This window comes from Pelodiscus sinensis, chromosome 7 (assembly GCF_052426305.1).
Source record: "Pelodiscus sinensis isolate ZL-2025 chromosome 7, ASM5242630v1, whole genome shotgun sequence".
In the NCBI taxonomy this organism is placed as follows: domain Eukaryota; kingdom Metazoa; phylum Chordata; order Testudines; family Trionychidae; genus Pelodiscus; species Pelodiscus sinensis.
In genome coordinates, this window is record NC_143058.1 from 3,228,640 (window position 1) to 3,249,397 (window position 20,758).

Here is a 20,758-nt window from a genome sequence, read left to right on the forward strand (position 1 = left end):
GCTGCTCACCGCAGCACGGGCAGGGCTGGTTCACACGCCCCGTGACGGGTGGAGGAGCTGCTCCGCCCTGGAATCCGGCACTGAGACGGGCCGGTCCCCCGTCCCGGGCCAATCCCGCCACAGATGCTGTTCGCTGACACAGCCTGGATCCTGGGAACCTCTCCCCTCCCACCCACAGCGCTCTGCTTTGGTGTAGCTTTCCGGCTCCCTCTCCCTGCCTGTGCCTCGCCGTGCGTGATGCAAGGCTCACCGGATACGCCGGGGCTGCTGCCACACTGGGGCCGCCCAGAGGAGGGCGAGGGGAGGGGAGGTCCACAAAGGGTTAACGACCCCGACCGGGGACGGCAGTGTACGGCGAAGCACCCCCCTGCGTCCAGCGGGGATCTCCGAGGCTGGATCTGGAAACAGTGGCTGACATGCAGCGCCGAGCCCCCGCCATCTCACTGCGGCTGCGTGTGTGTGTGTGCATGCATGCACGTTTGCTTCCTCTCTCGGCAGGTCTTCCTCCGGATTGGCGCTAAGCCTCCATCCGGGCCGGAGCGCGCACGCTCAGGGCGCCACGGCACTGGGTCTGCTCTTAAAAGAGGCCTGGGGCAGTAGCCAGCCGGATGTCAGATTCCGAGCAGACGTCTTCTTCCCCCTCTGTCTGGCTCTGGGCCACGGGTGGGCAATCAATTTCGCCTGGGCGCCACGTTGTGAATTGTGGGGCGTGGTCGTGGGCTGGCTCCACCCCCAGGAGAGGCGGGGCCTACGAGGAAGAGGCGGGGCCTGGGACTAGCCCCTCCCACCGTTGTCTTTGAAGTGAAAACACAGCAAACGGCTCGCGGCCCTGCTGCTACCGCATGGACAGGCAGCCGCCCAGGTGGCTGTGGCAATTTATAGGGCTTGCGGCTCCAGCCCCGGCGGGAGTAACGCCAGGACTGGGAGCCTGGAGCCATCCAAATAGGATCCTGTTGTCTGAGCCGCCGCCTGGAAATTCGGTGGCAGCAGGACAGAAATAGAGAGCAGCCAGTCCCTGGGCCGATCAAAGTATTAGGAGGCCGGATCCGGCCCCTGGGCCACATCTTGCCCAGCCCTGCTCTGGTGTAAGCGGGGCAGCGCGAAGAGGAGAAGGGTGGGAGGGGGCAGGTGAGGGGGATGGGATGGAGTCAGGGGTGGGCGTCGCGTGGAGGATGCTCTAGGCATGCATGTGGTGGAATGGCGGCCAGGCTTTTGCTGTGGGGGGCCGAAGGGGCTCGAATCTTCCGAGGGGGCGGCCCACGGTGATTGGATCGCACGCTCGGCTGCCATCGCATCTGGTTCCCTGCGATAAACGCAGCCCACTCTGGAAGGAGCAGCCCAGGAGTGGAAGCAGCTGAGGGAGCTGGCTGGCTGCTAATCATCTAGGATTTGTATAACGTGTGTCAAATCATGCCTGGGGTGGAGAAAGCGAATCAGGAAAAGTGATTGACTTCTTCCCATCACACAAGAACTAGAGGCCACCCAGCGAAATAAGCAGGCAGCAGGTTTAAAACAAACCCAGGGAAGTTTTTCTTCACGCAGCGCACAGTCAACCTGCGGAACTCCTCGCCAGAGGACGCGGTGAAGACCAGGACTTTAACAGGGTTAAAAAAAGAGCTAGGTAAATTCATGGAGGTTAGGTCCATTAGTGGCTATTAGCCAGGCTGGGTAAGGAATGGGATCCCTAGCCTCTGTTTGTCAGAGGGTGGAGATGGATGGCAGGAGAGAGATCGCCTGATCAGTACCTGTTCGGTTCCCTCCCTCTAGGGCACCTGGCACTGGCCACTGTCGGCAGACAGGACGCTGGGCTGGATGGACCCAGTGTGGCCGTCCCTATGGGTATGTCTACACTACCCTCCTATTTCGAACGAGGAGGGTAATGTAGGCATACCGCACTTGCAAATGAAGCCCGGGATTTGAATTTCCCGGGCTTCATTTGCATAAACTGGGCGCCGCCATTTTTAAATCCCCGCTCGTTCGAACCCCGTGCAGCGCGGCTACACGCGGCACGAACTAGGTAGTTCTAACTAGGCTTCCTCGTGGAATGAGGAGTAACGGTAGTTCGGACTAGGAAGCCTAGTTCAAACTACCTAGTTCGTGCAGCGTGTAGCCGCGTGGCACGGGGTTCGAACCAGCGGGGATTTAAAAATGGCGGCGCCCAGTTTATGCAAATGAAGCCCGGGAAATTCAAATCCCGGGCTTCATTTGCAAGTGCGGTATGCCTACATTACCCTCCTCGTTCGAAATAGGAGGGTAGTGTAGACATACCCTATGTTCCTGGCCTCAGCCCTCCCTGGCGCAGGCAGTAACTCAGAGGGGGAAGCCGGGGGAGAGGCAAACGACGTCGTGAGTGTCTGCAGGATGGACTCCCTGGCGTTGCACCCATTTGCCTGGGCCGAGAATCTGGCTTCCTGGGCCTCTTGGCTGGAATTTAACCCTCTCCTGGTGGGCGTTGGAATGGGGCAGAGCGTCGTTCCGTGGTCACTGTTCACATCACCGGGCACGGGGGGAGCAGAGCGTCGTTCCGGGGTCACCGTTCAGGTCACCGTGCACGGGGGGGGGGCAGAGCGTCTTTCCGGGGTCACCGTTCAGGTCACCGTGCATGGGGGGGGGGCAGAGCGTCATTCCGGGGTCACCGTTCAAGTCACCGTTCAAGTCACCGTGCACGGGGGGAGCAGAGCGTCGTTCCGGGGTCACCGTTCAGGTCACCGTGCATGGGGGGAGCAGAGCGTTGTTCCGGGGTCACCGTTCAGGTCACCGTGCACGGGGGGGGGGCAGAGCGTCTTTCCGTGGTCACCGTTCAGGTCACCGTGCACGGGGGGGGCAGAGCATCTTTTCGGGGTCACCGTTCAGGTCACCGTGCACGGGGGGGGCAGAGCGTCGTTCCGTGGGTCACCGTTCACATCACCGTGCACGGGGGGGGGGGCAGAGTGTCGTTCCGGGGTCACTGTTCAGGTCACCGTGCACGGGGGGAGGGCAGATGCCTCAGTTCCCCCCCTGTAAAATGGGGCTAATGATCCTTTCATACATCATGTGCGAGAAAGAGTTGTGTGCATAGATTTATTCATGTTTGCAAAGTGTTTCACTGACGGGGGGTGGGGGTGTATACGGATAGATAGATAGATAGATAGATAGATAGATAGAGGGGTGTATGGAGATAGATAGATAGATAGATAGATGGGGGGTTATGGGGATAGATAGATGGATGGATGGTTGGATAGACAGCTAGCTAGCTAGAAACACTTGGATCACTAAATATCTTTATACCCATTTCACAGCTGGAAAAACAGAGAGACTGGGAGAAGCAGCACACCTAGCTCTTATATAGCAGGGATGTAAATACCCCTTAAAATGTTAACCAATTAAATGATACCATTTTATACAGTTAACCAGAGTCTGGAGAGCCTGCAGGGGCTGGAGGGCTCCTTCAGCCATGCCCTCCGTGGGCGGGGAGGGGGGTGGGTTAGCTGGCCATGGTTCCAGCTGGCCTGGAGCATTCCCCACTGCTGGGCCTGGGTTAAGGAGTAAGTATCACCAGGTAGGGTCCTGCTAGCCAGGGAACTGGTTAACCCTTGACACCCTAGTATACCGTGCTTTTAAGCGAGCTTCGAGAGCGAAGGATGAAAAGTGAGGTCAGCCTCATTTCGCAGCTGGGGAAACTGAGGCGTGAGGCCGTCCAGCGGGCCAGTGACCAAGCTGGGCATAGAGACCAGGTCTCTTGCTTCCCAGTCCCCTCGTCTAATCACCAGACCCCCCTGCAACCCATCTGACTGGGCGACCGTTTCTGGCCACTGCTATTTTCCCGCGACCCCGCAGGGTCTCAGAAACACCGTTCATGTGCTGCTGAACAGCGCAGGCCCTGCCGGCTCAGTGCCTGCCACGAGGAAGCGGCTCCGTGCCCGCTAATAGCCACCTGGGCGGGATGGCGACGCCACAGAGGAAGGAAGAGAGAGCTGCTCCCGGCAGACCCCTGCGGCAGGGCGCTTGCCTGACGCACACCCACGCTGGAAGGAGGAGGACCAGTCCCTGTGCAGCTAGTGACGTGGGTGGTGGGGAGTCGCCGTCGGGAAGAGCCCCTCCCCATGCTGCAATTCCCGGGGAGGTCGCTCTGCTTAGGGGCTGCTGGGAGTCCCCGGAGGACAGCGGGGAACGCGGAGGGGCGGGAGGCTGTGGCGTCTCGGAGGCGGCGTTGGGGGGGAGGGCTTGTATCCCGAGCGCTTGCTGCGTGCCGCAGGATCTCAACGCGCTCTAGCCAGCCTTCGCGTGGCTCCATGCAGCCCTCCGGTGCGCTGGGCCAGGGCTCCCCCTGCTTCCCTGCGCTTGCTGAGGTCACGCCGCACAGACGGCCGGCGGGTAAGAGACAGCTGGAAGGCTGGTGCCATAGTGCCAACTGCGCGGCTGCCCCCGGCGCAGGAGCTGGGGCTGTGGTGTGGCTGCTCCTGGGGTCGGGGGCAGTCATAGTAGAGGAGCATGGGGGGGGGGGGGGCGCGCGGCTCGACCCGCTCACTGGCGGAAGCTGGGAAGGGGCGGTAGCGGGGGATCGCTCCGTGGCTGCTTGGTCTGGAAGGGGGAGAGTCATGTCTCTTGGAAGCGGCAAAGGCTTCTCCCAGGCGGCTGGCCAGGGAGTGGACTCACAGGCAAAGCCAGCTTGCCCGGAGTGAAGACAGACGAGCTATACATCTGCTCTGAATTGCGCTACAGGTTGGACCTCTCTAATCCGGCACTCTCTGGTCCGGCAACCTCCGTGGTCCGGCATGATTCGAGTGAGCCAGATGTCTGCTTACCACGGGGGCGGACAAGTTTCCCACAGTCCCATAAAGTTGGCTGACAGCCCCCAGTCCTCGCCCGCGCTCCCACTGCTGGCTCCCAAACAACGAGTCCCTTCTGCTTCCCGTGTCCCCCGGGGAGGGAAAGAGAAAAGACAGGCCGGGGCGTTGCTGGGTGCCCCCCCGCGGGCCGGCCCTGCTGTGGGCGGGGGGACGGGGGGGGGGCGGTGAGGCGTTTGAAATGGGCCCGGCCCGGCCTTGCTCAGCTTTGGCTGCTGCCACGCTCCTGGGGCGGGAGTGGAACGTGCAGCGAGGGCAGTCGCCGCCTTTCCTGCGTCTCTGGCATCCTTGGTGCCGCGCTTTCCCCCCCATCAGCTCCTCCCTCCCCCTCTAGAGCCTCCCACGGGGCAGGGGAACTTCGGTGCCCAGTCCCCGCTAGGCTGACGCCTATGGGAGTTAGGCGCCTTCCACACCGTGGTTCCGTATCTCACGCTGTCAACGGGCCTGCTTTGGGGGCCGCAGGCTGGTTCAATTCCAGCCCTGCCCCCGCCGGCTGCCAAGCTCGCACGGCCATTGGGGGGTGCACGCGGGTAGCAGCTGGGTTTGTGGAACCCCTGTGAGCCCCCTCACATTCAAGGGCGCTGGCCCCAGCTTTGAACTGGGCGTGTAGCCCTGAGATTTAGGGACCCCTGTATGTGCGTGCGGGCACGTGCAGGGGGCCTTGCACGAGGATTGCACAATTGCCCACGGCCCTGGGCTGGCCACGTGCAGCCACGCACCCCCCCGTCTCACCTTACGTGTGGGAGGGCTGCCGTGGGCGCCAAGCCAATGCCACAGCGGGGTGGGGAGGGACCGTTGAATGAAAGGGGCCGTGAGCCCTTGAACAAGCACCAGGCACAAGCAGAATGGGGAGCGACCAAGCCCTGGGCACGTGCGCCACACGGAGGGGTCGTTAACAGCGAGGCGCACGGAGGGGTCGTGCGTGAGCATCGCCGGCAGGGGCACGGCTGGAGTTGAACCAGGGACCTGCCGCCCCCAAAGCAGGCCCGTTGACAGCTTGTGCTACGGAACAAGGCGTGGCCGTGCGAAGGTGCCTAACTCCCATAGGCTTCAGCCTAGCGTTGTCAGCGAGGACGGGGCACTGAAGTTCCTTCAGCTTCTGGGCCTCGGCCTAAGTCACTGGCCACCGAACGCTGCTCACTGCAGCAAGCAAAGGTGTTTTCTTGCCAGGCGGGTCATTTTTGAGGGACACAGGAAAAGGGGGCAGGAAATTACCCTGGGGGCGAGTGGCTGTGGGGGCCTCGCCAGGCGGCTTCTCAGGCCTCGGTCCCCTGGGACGTCTGGCTGGCACGCCTCCGCCTGCGCCTTCCCCCACCCCGCCTGCACGGAGCGTCTTCGGCCTTCCCAGCTCCGGACTGGCACCGCCAGGCAGCCGGCTCCGGCAGAACGGCCGGGCCCATTCCGCTCCTGAGTCGCTGCCAACGGAATTTTCCGATGCACGGCTGTGCCCCCGGCGAACTCCCCATGGGCTGGGCGCCAGCTTTCCGCTCTCTGCCATCGCCCCCGGGGATGGGTTGCTCTCGCCGGCGCTCTGTGGGGCTTAGTTAGGAGCCCCGTTGGGACGCTGTGATGGCACGTTGGGGAGCCCCCAACCCTGCCCCCCCGTCCGCAGTCAGATGTGACTCTCCGCCAGCCAGTAAACATGGGTTTACTGCTTCTCCGAGATACTGCCCAGCGTAGGTTTGATGTAGACAGAGGACTGGCCGACAGCCCCACTTCCCTTGGGGGGGAGGGGCTCACAGACCCCTGAACCCCCAGACTGGTTTTTAGTCTCCTTCCTCCATGCTTCCCCACACTGTGACTGCCCAGCTCCCAGCCCTGCCCCCCAGCCAGGAGCCGTCTCCCCCTCCCTCCCTTTGTGTCTCCCCCTGGGAAGAGCCTTGTTATCCGCTCAGGTTGGGGCTAGGTGTCTGGGCCAACGCACATGTGGGGGAGTCCGTGGGGATCCCACATCACAGCGCAGGGGGACCCGGGTCACCGAGCAGACAGCCCCCCCCACTACGCCACAGACGCCTTCGCCCTTCCGTCGTGTAGCGAAGCCGCGTGCGGCCAACTCCCTCCCCGCTTGGCTAGCAGGCGTCTGGAGCTCTGCAGACGGGAGGAGGGAGCGCCGCTTGGCTCAAAGGCTCGGAGATGCTTCTCAGGATGTCAAGCCCAGCCGGGGGGCAGCTAATGGCTTTTCAGGGACCTCTGGGGAAGAAACTGGGGGGGCTCAGTCCGTTTTCCAGCCCCCACCGTGATGCTACATTCCGCGTGGGTGGCTGCCTAGAGGAGAGAGAGGGCGTGGGTGTGTGCGGTGTGGGGCGTTGTGTTGTCCGGGCCTGGTGGGGTCAGCCAGCTGGCTGTGTGGGACAAGCTGGACGGAGGCTGATGGACGGATGGGTCGTCCAGCTGAGAAGATGGCCGGCAGCCCCAGTGCGTCCCAGCATTTCTCTGCTCAGAGAGGTGGCTTCAGGCTACCTGCCCTTCCTCACGTGTGTCCCGGTCCTGGGTCTGTCTTGGGCTCTGGCTCCGTCGCCTGCTGCCTGGCTGTGCAGCGTGTGTGGCTGGTGCCTGCGTTTCACTCCCAGGGATTGTACAAGCTCCCTCCGGTTCCCTGTCCTCAGCCACGTCCACCGCTGGCTCTGATGCCCGGCCATGTCGAACACCCACAGACTGCCTTGGCCTTCCAGCCTTGGGGCCTGTGCCGGCAGCCCCTAAAGCCAGCTGGGACGATGGATCAAGAGCAAAGGGGTGAGCCAGGGCCTGAGGTGCTAGCCACAACCTCGCATTCAGTCTCAACACTGCCACTGATGGCTTGCATGGCCTTGGTCAAGTCATTTAATCTCCAGCTCCCTTTGCCTCCGTGCCGGCCCCTTGCGGCCGGGCAGCCGGCCCTCGAATGGTGTCGGGGGTACAGAGTTCCCTGGGGGAGCCCCAAGATGCCAAGGAGCTGGGGTTGTCCGATGCGGGGGGGGGGGGGGGTGGCTCGTGCCTGGAATAAATCAGTCCTGTGCCAGGCTAAGCTGTCAGGTCGCTCCCCAAGGGTGAATTAGAGCCACCAGCCTCTTCGCCTGACTCTGCCCATGCTGGGAAGAGGGAAGTGGAGGAGTTGCCAGCTTCCCCACAGAGCTGGTGCCCCCACCTCTCCTCCCTTCCTAGCCCCAGGCACCGTGGAGCGTGGCCACAGCCCGCTCCCCCCAGCGTGCCCCACGCCGCTCGTTAACGGGGCCTGCGTGAGTCTGGCTCACACGTGCCTCCCGATGTGCGCTTGAATTCCAGGGGTGCAGGCCCGGGAAAAGTCCCCGGAGGAGCCCGGCGGGCCCGTCCGAAGACGCACGACCAGCGACGGCCAGTACGAGAACGGCCCCCAGGAGCCTGGCACGCCCCGGAGCCCCACTGTCCGGTCGCCGGTCCACAGCTTCGCGCCGGAGGTGGTCAGCAGCATCGCCGCCAACCCAGGAGGGAGGCCCAGAGAGGTGCCTTTGCGTGGGGGGGGACCCCGCTGGGAGGAGGGGCCGCGGCTGGCCAGAGGCCCACAAGGATGCTGAAGAGAGACCCCGTCCTTTGGGTAGCAAAGCCCCCGGCAGCGGGGGACCTGGAGCCGGGTTTGCGGGAAGGGCAGGAAAGTTTCCCGCACCCCGCTCAGCTCCGGGCTCTGCTCTCGCTGACGCGGCCTCTCGCTTTCCTCCGCAGCCTCATCTCCACAGCTACAAGGAGGCCTTTGAGGAGCAGGAGGGGACGCCGCCAAGCAGCCCGCCCTCCAGCGGAGGTGAGAGCCTCCCCCACCGCGCCACAGGCCCCTTGCCTTCGCCCGCGTAAAGGGCCGAGGGGTGGGGGGAACCGGTGGGCGGCCCTCGCAACGCCAGGGAGAGGTCATGGCACGGCGCGTTCCAGTCCCCTCCCATTTAATCCCCCTTTTCGGTTCTCTCATCCCTCCCGCCCTCTCCCTGTCGGCCCGCTTCTCCGCTTCGCTCCCCCCTCCACCAGGCCATGCGCGGCAGACGGCTTTGCGTTGGTGGCCATTTTGTTCCTCTCGCCAAGTCTTAACACTATCGCCAGCCGCCTGCGTGTGTGTCCCCCCCGAAGGCACGTGAGGGGAATCATTGAACCCTGTTTTGGGGGGAGCACCCCCCTCTGCCAAGACAGCACCCTGAAAATGACACTGGGCGTCCACGTGCCGAGGAGAACTCCCGTTTGTTTGAGGCGAGCGCCCATATCCCGAGGAGAACTCCCGTTTGTTTGAGGCGAGCGCCCATATTCCGAGGAGAGCTCCCGTTTGTTTGAGGCGAGCGCCCATATTCCGAGGAGAACTCCCGTTTGTTTGAGGCGAGCGCCCATATTCCGAGGAGAACTCCCGTTTGTTTGAGGCGAGCGCCCATATTCCGAGGAGAGCTCCCGTTTGTTTGAGGCGAGCGCCCATATTCCGAGGAGAACTCCCGTGTGTTTGAGGCGAGCGCCCATATTCCGAGGAGAACTCCCGTTTGTTTGAGGCGAGCGCCCATATTCCGAGGAGAACTCCCGTTTGTTTGAGGCGAGCGCCCATATTCCGAGGAGAGCTCCCGTTTGTTTGAGGGGAGCGCCCATATTCCGAGGAGAGCTCCCGTTTGTTTGAGGCGAGCGCCCATATTCCGAGGAGAACTCCCGTTTGTTTGAGGCGAGCGCCCATATTCCGAGGAGAACTCCCGTTTGTTTGAGGCGAGCGCCCATATTCCGAGGAGAGCTCCCGTTTGTTTGAGGCGAGCGCCCATATTCCGAGGAGAACTCCCGTTTGTTTGAGGCGAGCGCCCATATTCCGAGGAGAGCTCCCGTTTGTTTGAGGCGAGCGCCCATATTCCGAGGAGAGCTCCCGTTTGTTTGAGGCGAGCGCCCATATTCCGAGGAGAGCTCCCGTTTGTTTGAGGCGAGCGCCCATATTCCGAGGAGAGCTCCCGTTTGTTTGAGGCGAGCGCCCATATTCCGAGGAGAGCTCCCGTTTGTTTGAGGGGCGCGCCCATATTCCGAGGAGAGCTCCCGTTTGTTTGAGGCGAGCGTCCATATTCCGAGGAGAGCTCCCGTTTGTTTGAGGCGAGCGTCCATATTCCGAGGAGAGTTCCCGTTTGTTTGAGGCGAGCGCCCATATTCCGAGGAGAGCTCCCGTTTGTTTGAGGCGAGCGCCCATATCCCGAGGAGAGCTCCCGTTTGTTTGAGGCGAGCGCCCATATCCCGAGGAGAGCTCCCGTGTGTTTGAGGCGAGCGCCCATATTCCGAGGAGAACTCCCGTTTGTTTGAGGCGAGCGCCCATATTCCGAGGAGAACTCCCGTTTGTTTGAGGCGAGCGCCCATATTCCGAGGAGAACTCCCGTTTGTTTGAGGCGAGCGCCCATATTCCGAGGAGAGCTCCCGTTTGTTTGAGGCGAGCGTCCATATTCCGAGGAGAGCTCCCGTTTGTTTGAGGCGAGCGCCCATATTCCGAGGAGAACTCCCGTTTGTTTGAGGCGAGCGCCCATATCCCGAGGAGAGCTCCCGTTTGTTTGAGGCGAGCGCCCATATCCCGAGGAGAGCTCCCGTGTGTTTGAGGCGAGCGCCCATATTCCGAGGAGAACTCCCGTGTGTTTGAGGCGAGCGCCCATATTCCGAGGAGAACTCCCGTGTGTTTGAGGCGAGCGCCCATATTCCGAGGAGAACTCCCATTTGTTTGAGGCGAGCGCCCATATTCCGAGGAGAACTCCCGTTTGTTTGAGGCGAGCGCCCATATTCCGAGGAGAGCTCCCGTTTGTTTGAGGCGAGCGCCCATATTCCGAGGAGAGCTCCCGTTTGTTTGAGGCGAGCGCCCATATTCCGAGGAGAGCTCCCGTTTGTTTGAGGCGAGCGCCCATATTCCGAGGAGAGCTCCCGTTTGTTTGAGGCGAGCGCCCATATTCCGAGGAGAGCTCCCGTTTGTTTGAGGCGAGCGCCCATATTCCGAGGAGAACTCCCGTTTGTTTGAGGCGAGCGCCCATATTCCGAGGAGAGCTCCCGTTTGTTTGAGGCGAGCGCCCATATTCCGAGGAGAACTCCCGTTTGTTTGAGGCGAGCGCCCATATTCCGTGGAGAACTCCCGTTTGTTTGAGGCGAGCGCCCATATTCCGAGGAGAACTCCCGTTTGTTTGAGGCGAGCGCCCATATCCCGAGGAGAACTCCCGTTTGTTTGAGGCGAGCGCCCATATTCCGAGGAGAACTCCCGTTTGTTTGAGGCGAGCGCCCATATTCCGAGGAGAACTCCCGTTTGTTTGAGGCGAGCGCCCATATTCCGAGGAGAACTCCCGTTTGTTTGAGGCGAGCGCCCATATTCCGAGGAGAGCTCCCGTTTGTTTGAGGGGCGCGCCCATATTCCGAGGAGAACTCCCGTTTGTTTGAGGAGAGCGCCCATATTCCGAGGAGAGCTCCCATTTCAACTCCACCCGAGTTTAAAAAAAACCAAGTATTTTCAGTGGGAGGGGGACAGAGGAGAACCCAGACACGTGGCTTGGTGATGGAGCAGTGGGGGCATCTCGGCCACGGCTTTCCGAGACAGCGCCATGTCCAAGCGTGGCACCTCCCGGTCGGACCGAGCTGGCAGAAGGAACTTTCTCCCTTTCGGTCCCAGCCTCTGCTGCCGGCTCTGCGAGGGAGGGCTGATGTGAAGCAGTGGCGTGGCAGAGGAACAGAAAGGCCATGTGAGGTCCGTTTTCATGGCTTCCTCCGAGTTCTGGACAGTCGGACGGGTGGCAGGGAAGGTGGCTCGTTTCGAAGGTGGAAGGTTCTGAAAAATAGGCCCCATGGGATTGTTTGCAAATTACCGGAAGCCTTCCCCGGAGAGCGTGGCTGTAGCCCCGAGATAGGCGGCAGGCCGGCCAGGCGTGGGAGCAAGTTGGCCGGGGCACTTGTTGAGGCCAGCCTGCTTGGACTCCAGCTCAAACACAAGCCCCGAAGTCGTTGGTTGGACACCACTGGTTAGTCCTAGGTATCCGGCAGGAGCACCTAGAACCAAGCAGGACCCCCATGCGGTAGGGGCTGCACCGCCTTGCTCGAAAGAGCCTAAATGGAGGACCAGCCTGTATCCCCCATGTGCCTAGTTATAGACGTGCCGTGGGGGCACACGTGTGCCTAGCTATTGATGTGCCGTGGGGCACACGGGTGCCTAGCTATAGACGTGCCGTGGGGCACACAGGTGACTAGCTACAGACGTGCCGTGGGGCACACGTGTGCCTAGTTATAGATGTGCCATGGGGCACATTTGTGCCTAGCTATAGACGTGCCGTGGGGCACACGTGTGCCTAGCTATAGACGTGCCGTGGGGCACACATGTGCCTAGCTATAGACGTGCCGTGGGGCACACGTGTGCCTAGCTATAGACGTGCCGTGGGGCACACGGGTGCCTAGCTATAGACGTGCCGTGGGGCACACAGGTGACTAGCTACAGACGTGCCGTGGGGCACACGTGTGCCTAGTTATAGATGTGCCATGGGGCACATTTGTGCCTAGCTATAGACGTGCCGTGGGGCACACGTGTGCCTAGCTATAGATGTGCCGTGGGGCACACGTGTGCCTAGCTATAGACGTGCCATGGGGTACACGGGTGCCTAGCTATAGACCTGCCGTGGGGCACACGGGTGCCTAGCTGTAGATGCGCTGTGGGGCACACGGGTGCCTAGCTATAGACGTGCCGTGGGGCACACGTGTGCCTAGCTAGTGACGTGCCGTGGGGCACACAGGTGCCTAGCTACTGACGTGCTGGATCTGACCCCCAGGCCTCTTGCCAGCCGTTCATCCTGGGGATGAAATTCAGAGCGACAGGTTCGTCGTGGAGGGTTGAGACACTTCTCGCCCTGTGCGACGCAGGGGCTGGTTTGCATCTCGGCCCTGCTCTGGCAGGCTCCGGTGAACATCTGAGCAGCCCGGGAGTTGAACCTTTTGAGATTTGCCCATAACGAGCTGCAGATCCACCCACATCCGATCTGGAATCCCACATCCAGCTGCTCACATCCGGGGGAGGGGAGAACTAAAATCAGTACCCTGCCCGGAACAGCGTAGCTGGGGTCGTTAGGCTGCAGCGATGCAAGTGGATTTCGATTCTGCCGAGAGCGGGTGACCGTGGCGTTGCTGCTCGCTGCTGGCTTTTTCTCCCGGGCAACAACCTCCCACCTGTCCGAAGCAGCCCTAATGCGTTAGCAGGACACTTGTCTGGAAGTCTTGGCCCGTCAGTGGAATTGCTCGGTCGGCCACTCACTTATCCGCATTGAGCAAACGGTTCTAACCAACGCAGCAGCCGTGACGACTCATGAGGCCTGGCTTTTGTTTCCACGCCCGCCCCCCGCCTCCTCCCGCGGCCGGCGTGGGTGCGGGTCTGCATCTGTAAGTCCGAAGGCTGAAATGCAAGCGAAAGGAATGTGGCAAATTTCCTTTCGGCAGCTCGGAGCCTCGTGTGTCGCCTTCGTTTTTGCTTTTTGCAACATTCCCACACCTCTTCCTTCCAGCGAGAAAGCCGGAATTGTTTGGCGCTGGTAAAATGCCGCGTCAGGGAGATAGAAATCAACAGCGAGACGGTCCTCCCCCACCGCACACAGGCGCTGTACAAAGCTGTATTTGTGAGACCTGTAAGACACACAGCTGCCTCTGTTTGCCCCTGCTTCACATGGGTACTCTGTCTCTGTAGCAGGTGTGCTATATATACTACCCACCCTCCTGTGAGCATGCATACGCCAGACCAGCCTCTCCCTTGATAACACATACGTGCCCGATCGTGGGTGCGTTGGTACACAGGCTGCTGCGTGTGTGATACACACGTGGCTAGCTGGTTTTACAGAGGGGTATCTATGCTGTATGTGTGAAAGCTCACATTCTGGGCTCCATTTAGGTTTCTGTACCAGAACCAATCCAGTGGGTTGAGCAAATGCTTTGACATAAAGTGTGGGTCCCCCGTTAGGCTAAAACTAGTTTTTCAGGTGGGAGATGAGGTAAGGGGACTGGTTTGTGGGCATGGTGGGGTGAGAGCATCCAGGGTGTATTCTGTTCTCGTTTGCACCTGGGCTGTGTCTACACTGGCACCCTTTTCCGGAAAAGGGATGCAGATTAGCCAAGTCGGAATTGCAAATGCAGCGGGGATTTAAATTTTCCCCGCTGCATTTGCATGAATATGGCTGCCGCTTTTTTCCGTCTCGGGGCTTTGCTGGAAAAAAGCGCCAGTCTAGACGGGGATCTTTCGGAAAATAAAGCCTTTTCTGGAATATCCCTTATTCCTGGAGTCTCTCGGATTAAATCGATGGAGTCCCTCTGGGTGTAGATCGGGGACACAGACGCCGGAAAATGGCCTCCTGTCTTTGTGTTAACATCAGTGGGAGTACGTCTACACTGCGCAGCTGTTCCGGGATACCGGAGGAGTCCCGAAATAGCTGCCCCGCGTCCAAGGAATTCGCCCGTTATTTCGAAATATTGTTGGAAATAACGGACGCGCTGTTTCGCCATCCTGGTAAGCCTCGTCGCACAAGGGATAAGGGATGGCTCGAAGAGCGCGATATTTTGAAATTTGGCGCCGTGTAGACGTGCCTGATTTTGGAAAAGCCTGTTTTGAGTTTCAGGGGCTGTGTAGACGCACCCTCTGAGTGCAGGTGAAAGGCCAACTTCCTGGGTCACTGCAGGGCGTGTTACCGTTGCGTGCCTCAGTTTACCAGCCAATCCAATGCGCGAGGGAGGGTGGTTAAACACCCTCATCAGGCAGGGGTCATAATTAGTGAGCAATAATGAAGGCGCTTTGAGATCCCTGGGTGAGAGGAGGTAGGACAATAGCGGGCGCTGCTGTTTGGCCAGAGGGCTGTTCCTTTGCCACCTCACCCCGCCAGCTGGTTTCCTGCAAGCTCCGGGGAGTCGGTCTTCCTGGTGGCCCACCCCTAACGCTGGGGCTGCCCAAGGGCTCTCTTCTCTAGGAGGCAAGGGGTTCAGGCCCCCAGCACACTCAAGCATCAAAGAAACATGTCACCCTGCCCTGCCTTCCAGGCCCCACGGCCCGTCATCCTGCGGCTGCCCCCCAATCCGCAGCGGGGGCTGCTTTTCTCCCTGGGTCTAGGTTCCCTCCCCACGCGGCCAGCACCGGGCTAGGGATGTTAAGGACTAGTCGATTCCCAACTCCCCCTTGCTGCCTCTGTCAGATAGAGGCAGCAAAGGGGGGGGGGAGGAAGAGGGAGTACTTCAAAGCGGCAGCACCGCACAGCTGAGCCTGGGATCAGCTGGGGACTCCCTAGCTGATCCCAGGCTCCAGCCGGCATTTCCACGGAACCTGACATCAGCTGAGGAGTCCCCGGCTGACCCCGGCTCCGCGTGGCACTCGTGTACCATTGTACCCGCTGGGGACTCTTGTAGATTTCAAAGCTGGCACCTGCGTGCAGCCCGGAGTCAGGGGGACTTCCCGCCGGCCCCGGGCTGCAGGCGGAGTTCCGCATTCCTCCTTGGAAATGCACAAGAGCCCCAGCGGGGGCCCAGCGGGGGCCCTTGTAGATTTCCAAGGGGGAACATGGAAGCGCCTATCGACGAGTCGAGGTGTCGATGGAAATTCCATCGACTCCTCGACTAGTCAGCGAACCGTTATTTAACGTCCTTACACCCAGCCTGGCTGCATCACTGCCTCCAGCAAGGGAAGCCCAAGGTTCACGTCTAAGAAGGGGTCTGCCAGCCAGCCGGCTTCATCTTGTCCAGTTGCTCATGCCCCTTGCCAGGACGTAACGACAGCCGGTGGGTGGAACTCGGAGAGCCAGGGCTGCAAACTCCCCGTCAGTAGCAGCCGAGACGCCGCTCACGTTTCTCGCGCTGTACATTGAATTCCTCTTCTCTGACCACTGGATTTTGTGTGTGTGTCTGTGTGCCTTGACTACAGTGCGCTCCCCGCCCGGCCTGGCCAAGACCCCGCTGTCTGCTTTGGGACTGAAGCCCCATAACCCAGCGGACATCATGCTGCAACCCACAGGAGGTGAGTGAACGGGAGGGGTCCGAGGGCTGGTGGCGGGTCTGCATGGCGACCACTCTGCTGGACCGGGGCCGTCCATTTGGGAGAACGGAGGGATCCGGTAAAGCTGAGCCATAAACGTTCAACCTCAAGATACTGGCCCAAGTCCACCGTGTCGGTCCGCAGAGAGAGGCGGAGAGCGCACTGTTTCTCCAGGTGCTGCTCCCGATCTGGGGTGCGGCCCGTGGTTGTCATGAGGGCTGGCTGGGTGTGGACCCCCGCAGGTGCACCAGAGTCGGATGTTGCTCGACGTCCGTCCTGGGCTTCAGAGCCCGTGGCCAGGAAAGGCAGGTTCTTGGAGCCACCAGGGGGCTTGAGAAATTCGCCGGTGGAGCAGAAGAACGGCTGCATTTGCTCAGCCCATCCAGCCCCGTGTCCTGCCCTCCAACAGGGCCAGGTGGCCCTGAGGGAGCCACCAGAGCAGAGCATCATCGAGTGATCCCTACGTATTGGTGTACCAATTCCGCCGTGGCTCGGGGGCATCCTAGGACCACGGGGCTCTGCAAAGGTCTCTAGGCCAACCCCCGCCAAGATCCAGGGCGGGGCGAGACCACCCCTTGAGCTTGCTTCGAGCCCTAGAACAAGGGGATGCTCGGCCCTGCGGCCAAGTGGTCCCGTAGCCACATACCACCAGGGCGGTGTGGCCACTGAGAGGCCGCTGGCAAGGAGCTGTGCCGGAGCATGGTGGCCCATCGCCCGCTGCCCTGTGGGGCCGTGTTCTCCTCTCTGGGCCGGCACCTGAGGTCCTTGCTGGCGGAAGCCAGTGGGCTGTCCTGGAGGAGCGTGGAAGACTGTGTCCATGGTTCGCTCTCTCCACCCCCCACCCCCTTCTCCCTTCTTCTCTCTCGGCCTGTCTGTGTCACTCTCACCTGGGCTCTCCCGGCCTGTGGCTGCGGGCTCAGGGACAGAGCCCAGCTTGCCAGCCTCCCCCCGCCAAGCTGGGAGTCTTGCGTGTCGCCTGCTCCTCACGGCGTTTACCGGGCGGGCGGCCCCCCTCGGGGAAGCCTGGGGCTGTGGGCAGCAGCATTTCAGCGGCCGGCTCTCGCTGTGGGGAAGCAGAGGGCGTCAGAGCAGAAAGGCTGACGCACAGCCTCAGGAATGAAGAACTGCCGCCGTGGGAATGTTTCCAAGGGAATTGCCTCAGCCCACAGCGAGCCACCTGGTGTAGGCTCGTGCGGCTTCGCCCCAGACCTGCGTGCTGACCAGGGAAAGCAAATGGAAGGGAATTAGCCTGCTAATTAATAACACCCTCCCTTTTGGACATAAAGCAGTGCCTGCCTAGGACCTGGTTGGCAGGGCAAGACTAACGGGGGAGCCATAGGAATGAGTCCGTCGGCTGAGCGCGATGGGCCAGGGGTGTGTGAAATCAATGGGGTTTAGGCACCTAAATACAGTAACTTTAAAACTCTCGGCCTCCTTCCCGTTTCTGTGCCAATTCAGGTGATGAGAAAGCAAAGAGCATTAACAAAGATTTTTCTCTCTCTCTCTTCCTTCTCCTCGCATCGCTGCTTTTCCTTTCTCTGCCCCGGTCTGTCCGTCCTCTCCCTCGCGCCTCCATCTCCTGTCTTTCCCCCTTGGCGCTAGCAGGGGAGGCAGTAGTTGAATCTGATGAAGGTAAGAAGGGACTGTTTTTTTCTGTATTCGTGCTAACTCTTTTGGGCAGAAAGAGAAGGCGACCTGCTGAGCTCATGAACGCTAACACCCGTGGTCGGCTTGATTTTTTTGCCTGGTGCGCAGAAGGGTAACAAAGTGCCTGCAGGATTCTACTGCAGCACGGCCTGCTAGCGAGTTATAGGAGGGCGCCAATCTTGAAGCAAATAAATCCAGGGAGAGTTGCCTGAACGTGAAGTGTGCAGGAAAATGATCCACTATAGGAGTGTCCTTTCAGCCTCTCCCATATGCTTGTGCATCATTTCCTGTCGCACTTCCTGCTGGCAGGCGGTACTTCCTGGAATGCCATTCCCGCCGCAGTGAATCAGCATGCCGTGAGTTCCTGCCCCCCCAGTTCAGGGTTACCAGGTGTCCAGTTTTTGCCCGGACAGTCCATCATTTCTGGCCCCTGTCCGGTAAAAAAAAACCAGAAAACACCTGACTTTTTTTTTTCTCACCAACTTTGGCTCCCCATTTTTTTTTCTCAACCAATTTTTTTTTTCCTGCCATGTTCGGGATTTTTTGTGAAAGTATCTGGCAACCCTACGCCAGCACCTCTTTCCTGCTGCCATGCAGCTGGTCGCTGGGACCACCAAGTCATTAAGATGTTATTGTGAGTGATACGTTAACATCCCAAGACTCCCTTTTTGCTGGCCTGAGGGGAATGAAATTAAGCAGGGCCACAGAGCTAACGTTCCTGAGTTTCAGGCGGCAATACGTGTCTTAGGCCAGGCTCACCTGAGGTTCGGTTTGTGCTTTGGGTTTCAAATGAGACTTACGGTCCAGGCGGAATGCTAAACCCTGCTAAACAAGAACGTCCAAGTGTTTATAGGAGCGGGACATTAGTGCGGGACGAGCCTTATAGCTACCGAAGAGAAGAGCTTGGAATTTGCACGCCTACACAATCTGTCTCCATGCTTGGCTAGTTTGTGTGTTGCAACCAGACAAAGACACTGAGTTCGAAGGGGGACGTTTCCGTCAGAGCTTCTGTTGTCAGTCACAGTGTGGGCCGAGTTTCTCGCACGTATTTCAGTCCTGTCTGGGTCTCTTGGGGGGGGTTTCATCAGAGTCTGTCCATTTTTGTGGTACCCAAAGCATTCTCGCCAACGCGCCTTCTTTTCTCACGTCTTCAGCATGGTGTTTGCCTTTCAGCCCTGTCGCTTGGTGTTAACCAATTACAGGGCAGTTTCAGCTTTAGTTAAAAACCAAAGTTTCCAGGCCTCATGGTTTCAGAGCAAGGCCTAAACACAGGGCAAGAGATAGTTGCAATTTAGTTTGTTGTCGTTTCAAATGTTTTTTAACAAACAATTGGCTTTTTGATCAAATTGGCTTTTTATGTGATTAGTACCATTGTCAACCAATTCCCCTCACCCCTCCCAAGTTTTCATTAAGACAAAGGAAACAATTCAGCCGAAAATAGAATAGTTTGGGAGTTTGGCTGATTTTTTTTGGTTGCCAGAAATGGACAAATGTTTGATTTTTCAGGTTTTTGGCTTTTTGATAACCCCCCAAATCTTTTGATGAAAAATGTGGATGAACATGAAACCCTTTTGCTTTTTCTCAAAAGTGTTTTGCAAACCAGGTTCACTTGCAGCCCCTACAGCTCAAAACCAGAGGGGAACTACAAAAAGATGTAAAACATTATTTGTAAATATTACATTTAAGCTCTTTTTAAGTCAGTTTCATGCTGTTTAGGGTCTGTCTGACTCGTGTGTTTTGAACACTTTGGGATTGGCATGACCGCTTGGCCACTACAAAATTCTTTTACCTGTTTTCTTCATGATTCAGACGACTTGAAAAAGCGTTGTCTTTTAAAACCGAGCTCTTCTGAATTCTGAACATGGACCAACACTTTTGCCACAAGGAAGAAATTAACTGAGCAAGTTGACTAGTTTAGAAAAAAGAAATGTTTTTTGATAGAAACATGCCTTCGCCCTACAGGAACATTTTTGATCTTCTCATGTGTTATGGAGTTTGTGCTTTTTTTCCCCCTTCATTTTTTCCTAACACTTTTGTAAAAAAATTCTGCTTCCCTAAAACCAGTTTTCAGCATATGAAACCCACTGGCGGCCTCTCCACTCCGACCTTGGATAAAAAGGAAGGGGACAATGTACCCCCAAATTTAGGAAATGCGGAAAAAATATCTCTGGTTTTTGAACCTTTGGGTGCACAAATAAGGGGGAAGTTTTGAAATGTTTCACATTTTCCCTCCCAACTAAGTTTAGAATGAACGTTCTAGCTATTGGAGAACTGCCAATCACGCCGCTTCGGGAAGGCTGTGTGGTGTAGTAGACAGAGCGCCTATTCAGCAGCGAGCGATCGCTGGGTTGTGCATCCTTGCCAATGCAGCGGGGCGGGGGGAGTGGGACTGGACTTGGTCAGCAGCCCTCAGTAAGCATTGTATGCGTAATTGGCACGAACACCTGCTCTCTATTCTCCTTTGGCCTTGCAATTCTCCCTAACTGTTCAGCTTGTTCCGTGCGGCGTGCCAAGCCCAGGGATGGTCTAGCAAGCGTGCCCTGGGATAGATACAGCCTGGCATGCACAGAAAGGTGCAGCTGCACAACTGGAAGGGTCGCTGAATTCCTAGGCGTGTGATTATTTTTGTTGGCGGCGCAGAGCGAAGCCGAGTGTAGCCTGACGCTATGGAAAGCGCACCTGTGTTCCTTTCTGCACGGACGTTACAAAGGGGTCTTTCCTGATATGTTCCTGTTAGATAATGGGCTAGAGAATTGGGCCAGGCATAGGAAAGGAGCTGCAGTTATTTCCGCAATACTCCTCTAGGCAGACTGTCTAAGCCGAATGTGATTTATGTGTAAACAGCACCGTTTTGCAAACACCCCCAGAGCAAATGTTTCAAGTCTGCTTCCGGTTTTAACATAAGAATGGCCAGGCTGGGTCACACCAAAGGTCCATCTAGCCCAGTGTCCTGTCTGCCCACAGTGGCCAACACCAGGTGCCCCAGAGGGAGGGAACACAACAGGGAATCCTCACGTGATCCCTCTCCTGTCATTCATTTCCAGACTAACAGAAGCTAGGGACACCATTCCGACCCATCCTGGCCAATAGCCATTGATGGACCTAACCTCCATGAATTTATCTAGCTCTTTTTTGAACCCTGTTAAAGCCTTGGCCTTCATAACATCCCCTGGCGAGGAGTTCCACAGGTTGACGGTGCGCTGTGGGAAGAAAAACATCCTTTGGCTTGTTTTAAACCTGCTGCCTATTCATTTCATTGGGCGACCGCTCATTTGCAAGGAACAGTTAATTATGGGCACAAAACGGCAGGGGCGGATTTTCAGTTGCT

General features: G+C 58.7%; 1 protein-coding gene across 12 annotated transcripts in view; it reads left to right on the forward strand.

Moving 5' to 3' along the window:
• TNS1 (tensin 1) overlaps positions 1 to 20,758 on the forward strand; it is a 251,173-nt gene that overhangs the window by 201,100 nt on the left and 29,315 nt on the right. For 8 of the 12 annotated variants that reach the window (XM_075932996.2, XM_089779630.1, XM_075932998.2 and 5 more), the window contains 4 exons: positions 8,088 to 8,284; positions 8,502 to 8,577; positions 15,673 to 15,765; positions 17,389 to 17,415. In XM_075932996.2, coding sequence (XP_075789111.2) covers positions 8,088 to 8,284; positions 8,502 to 8,577; positions 15,673 to 15,765; positions 17,389 to 17,415 — 393 coding nt within the window. The remainder of the gene's footprint in view (positions 1 to 8,087; positions 8,285 to 8,501; positions 8,578 to 15,672; positions 15,766 to 17,388; positions 17,416 to 20,758) is intronic. The other 4 variants (XM_089779629.1, XM_089779631.1, XM_089779632.1 and 1 more) reach the window with 3 other exon arrangements.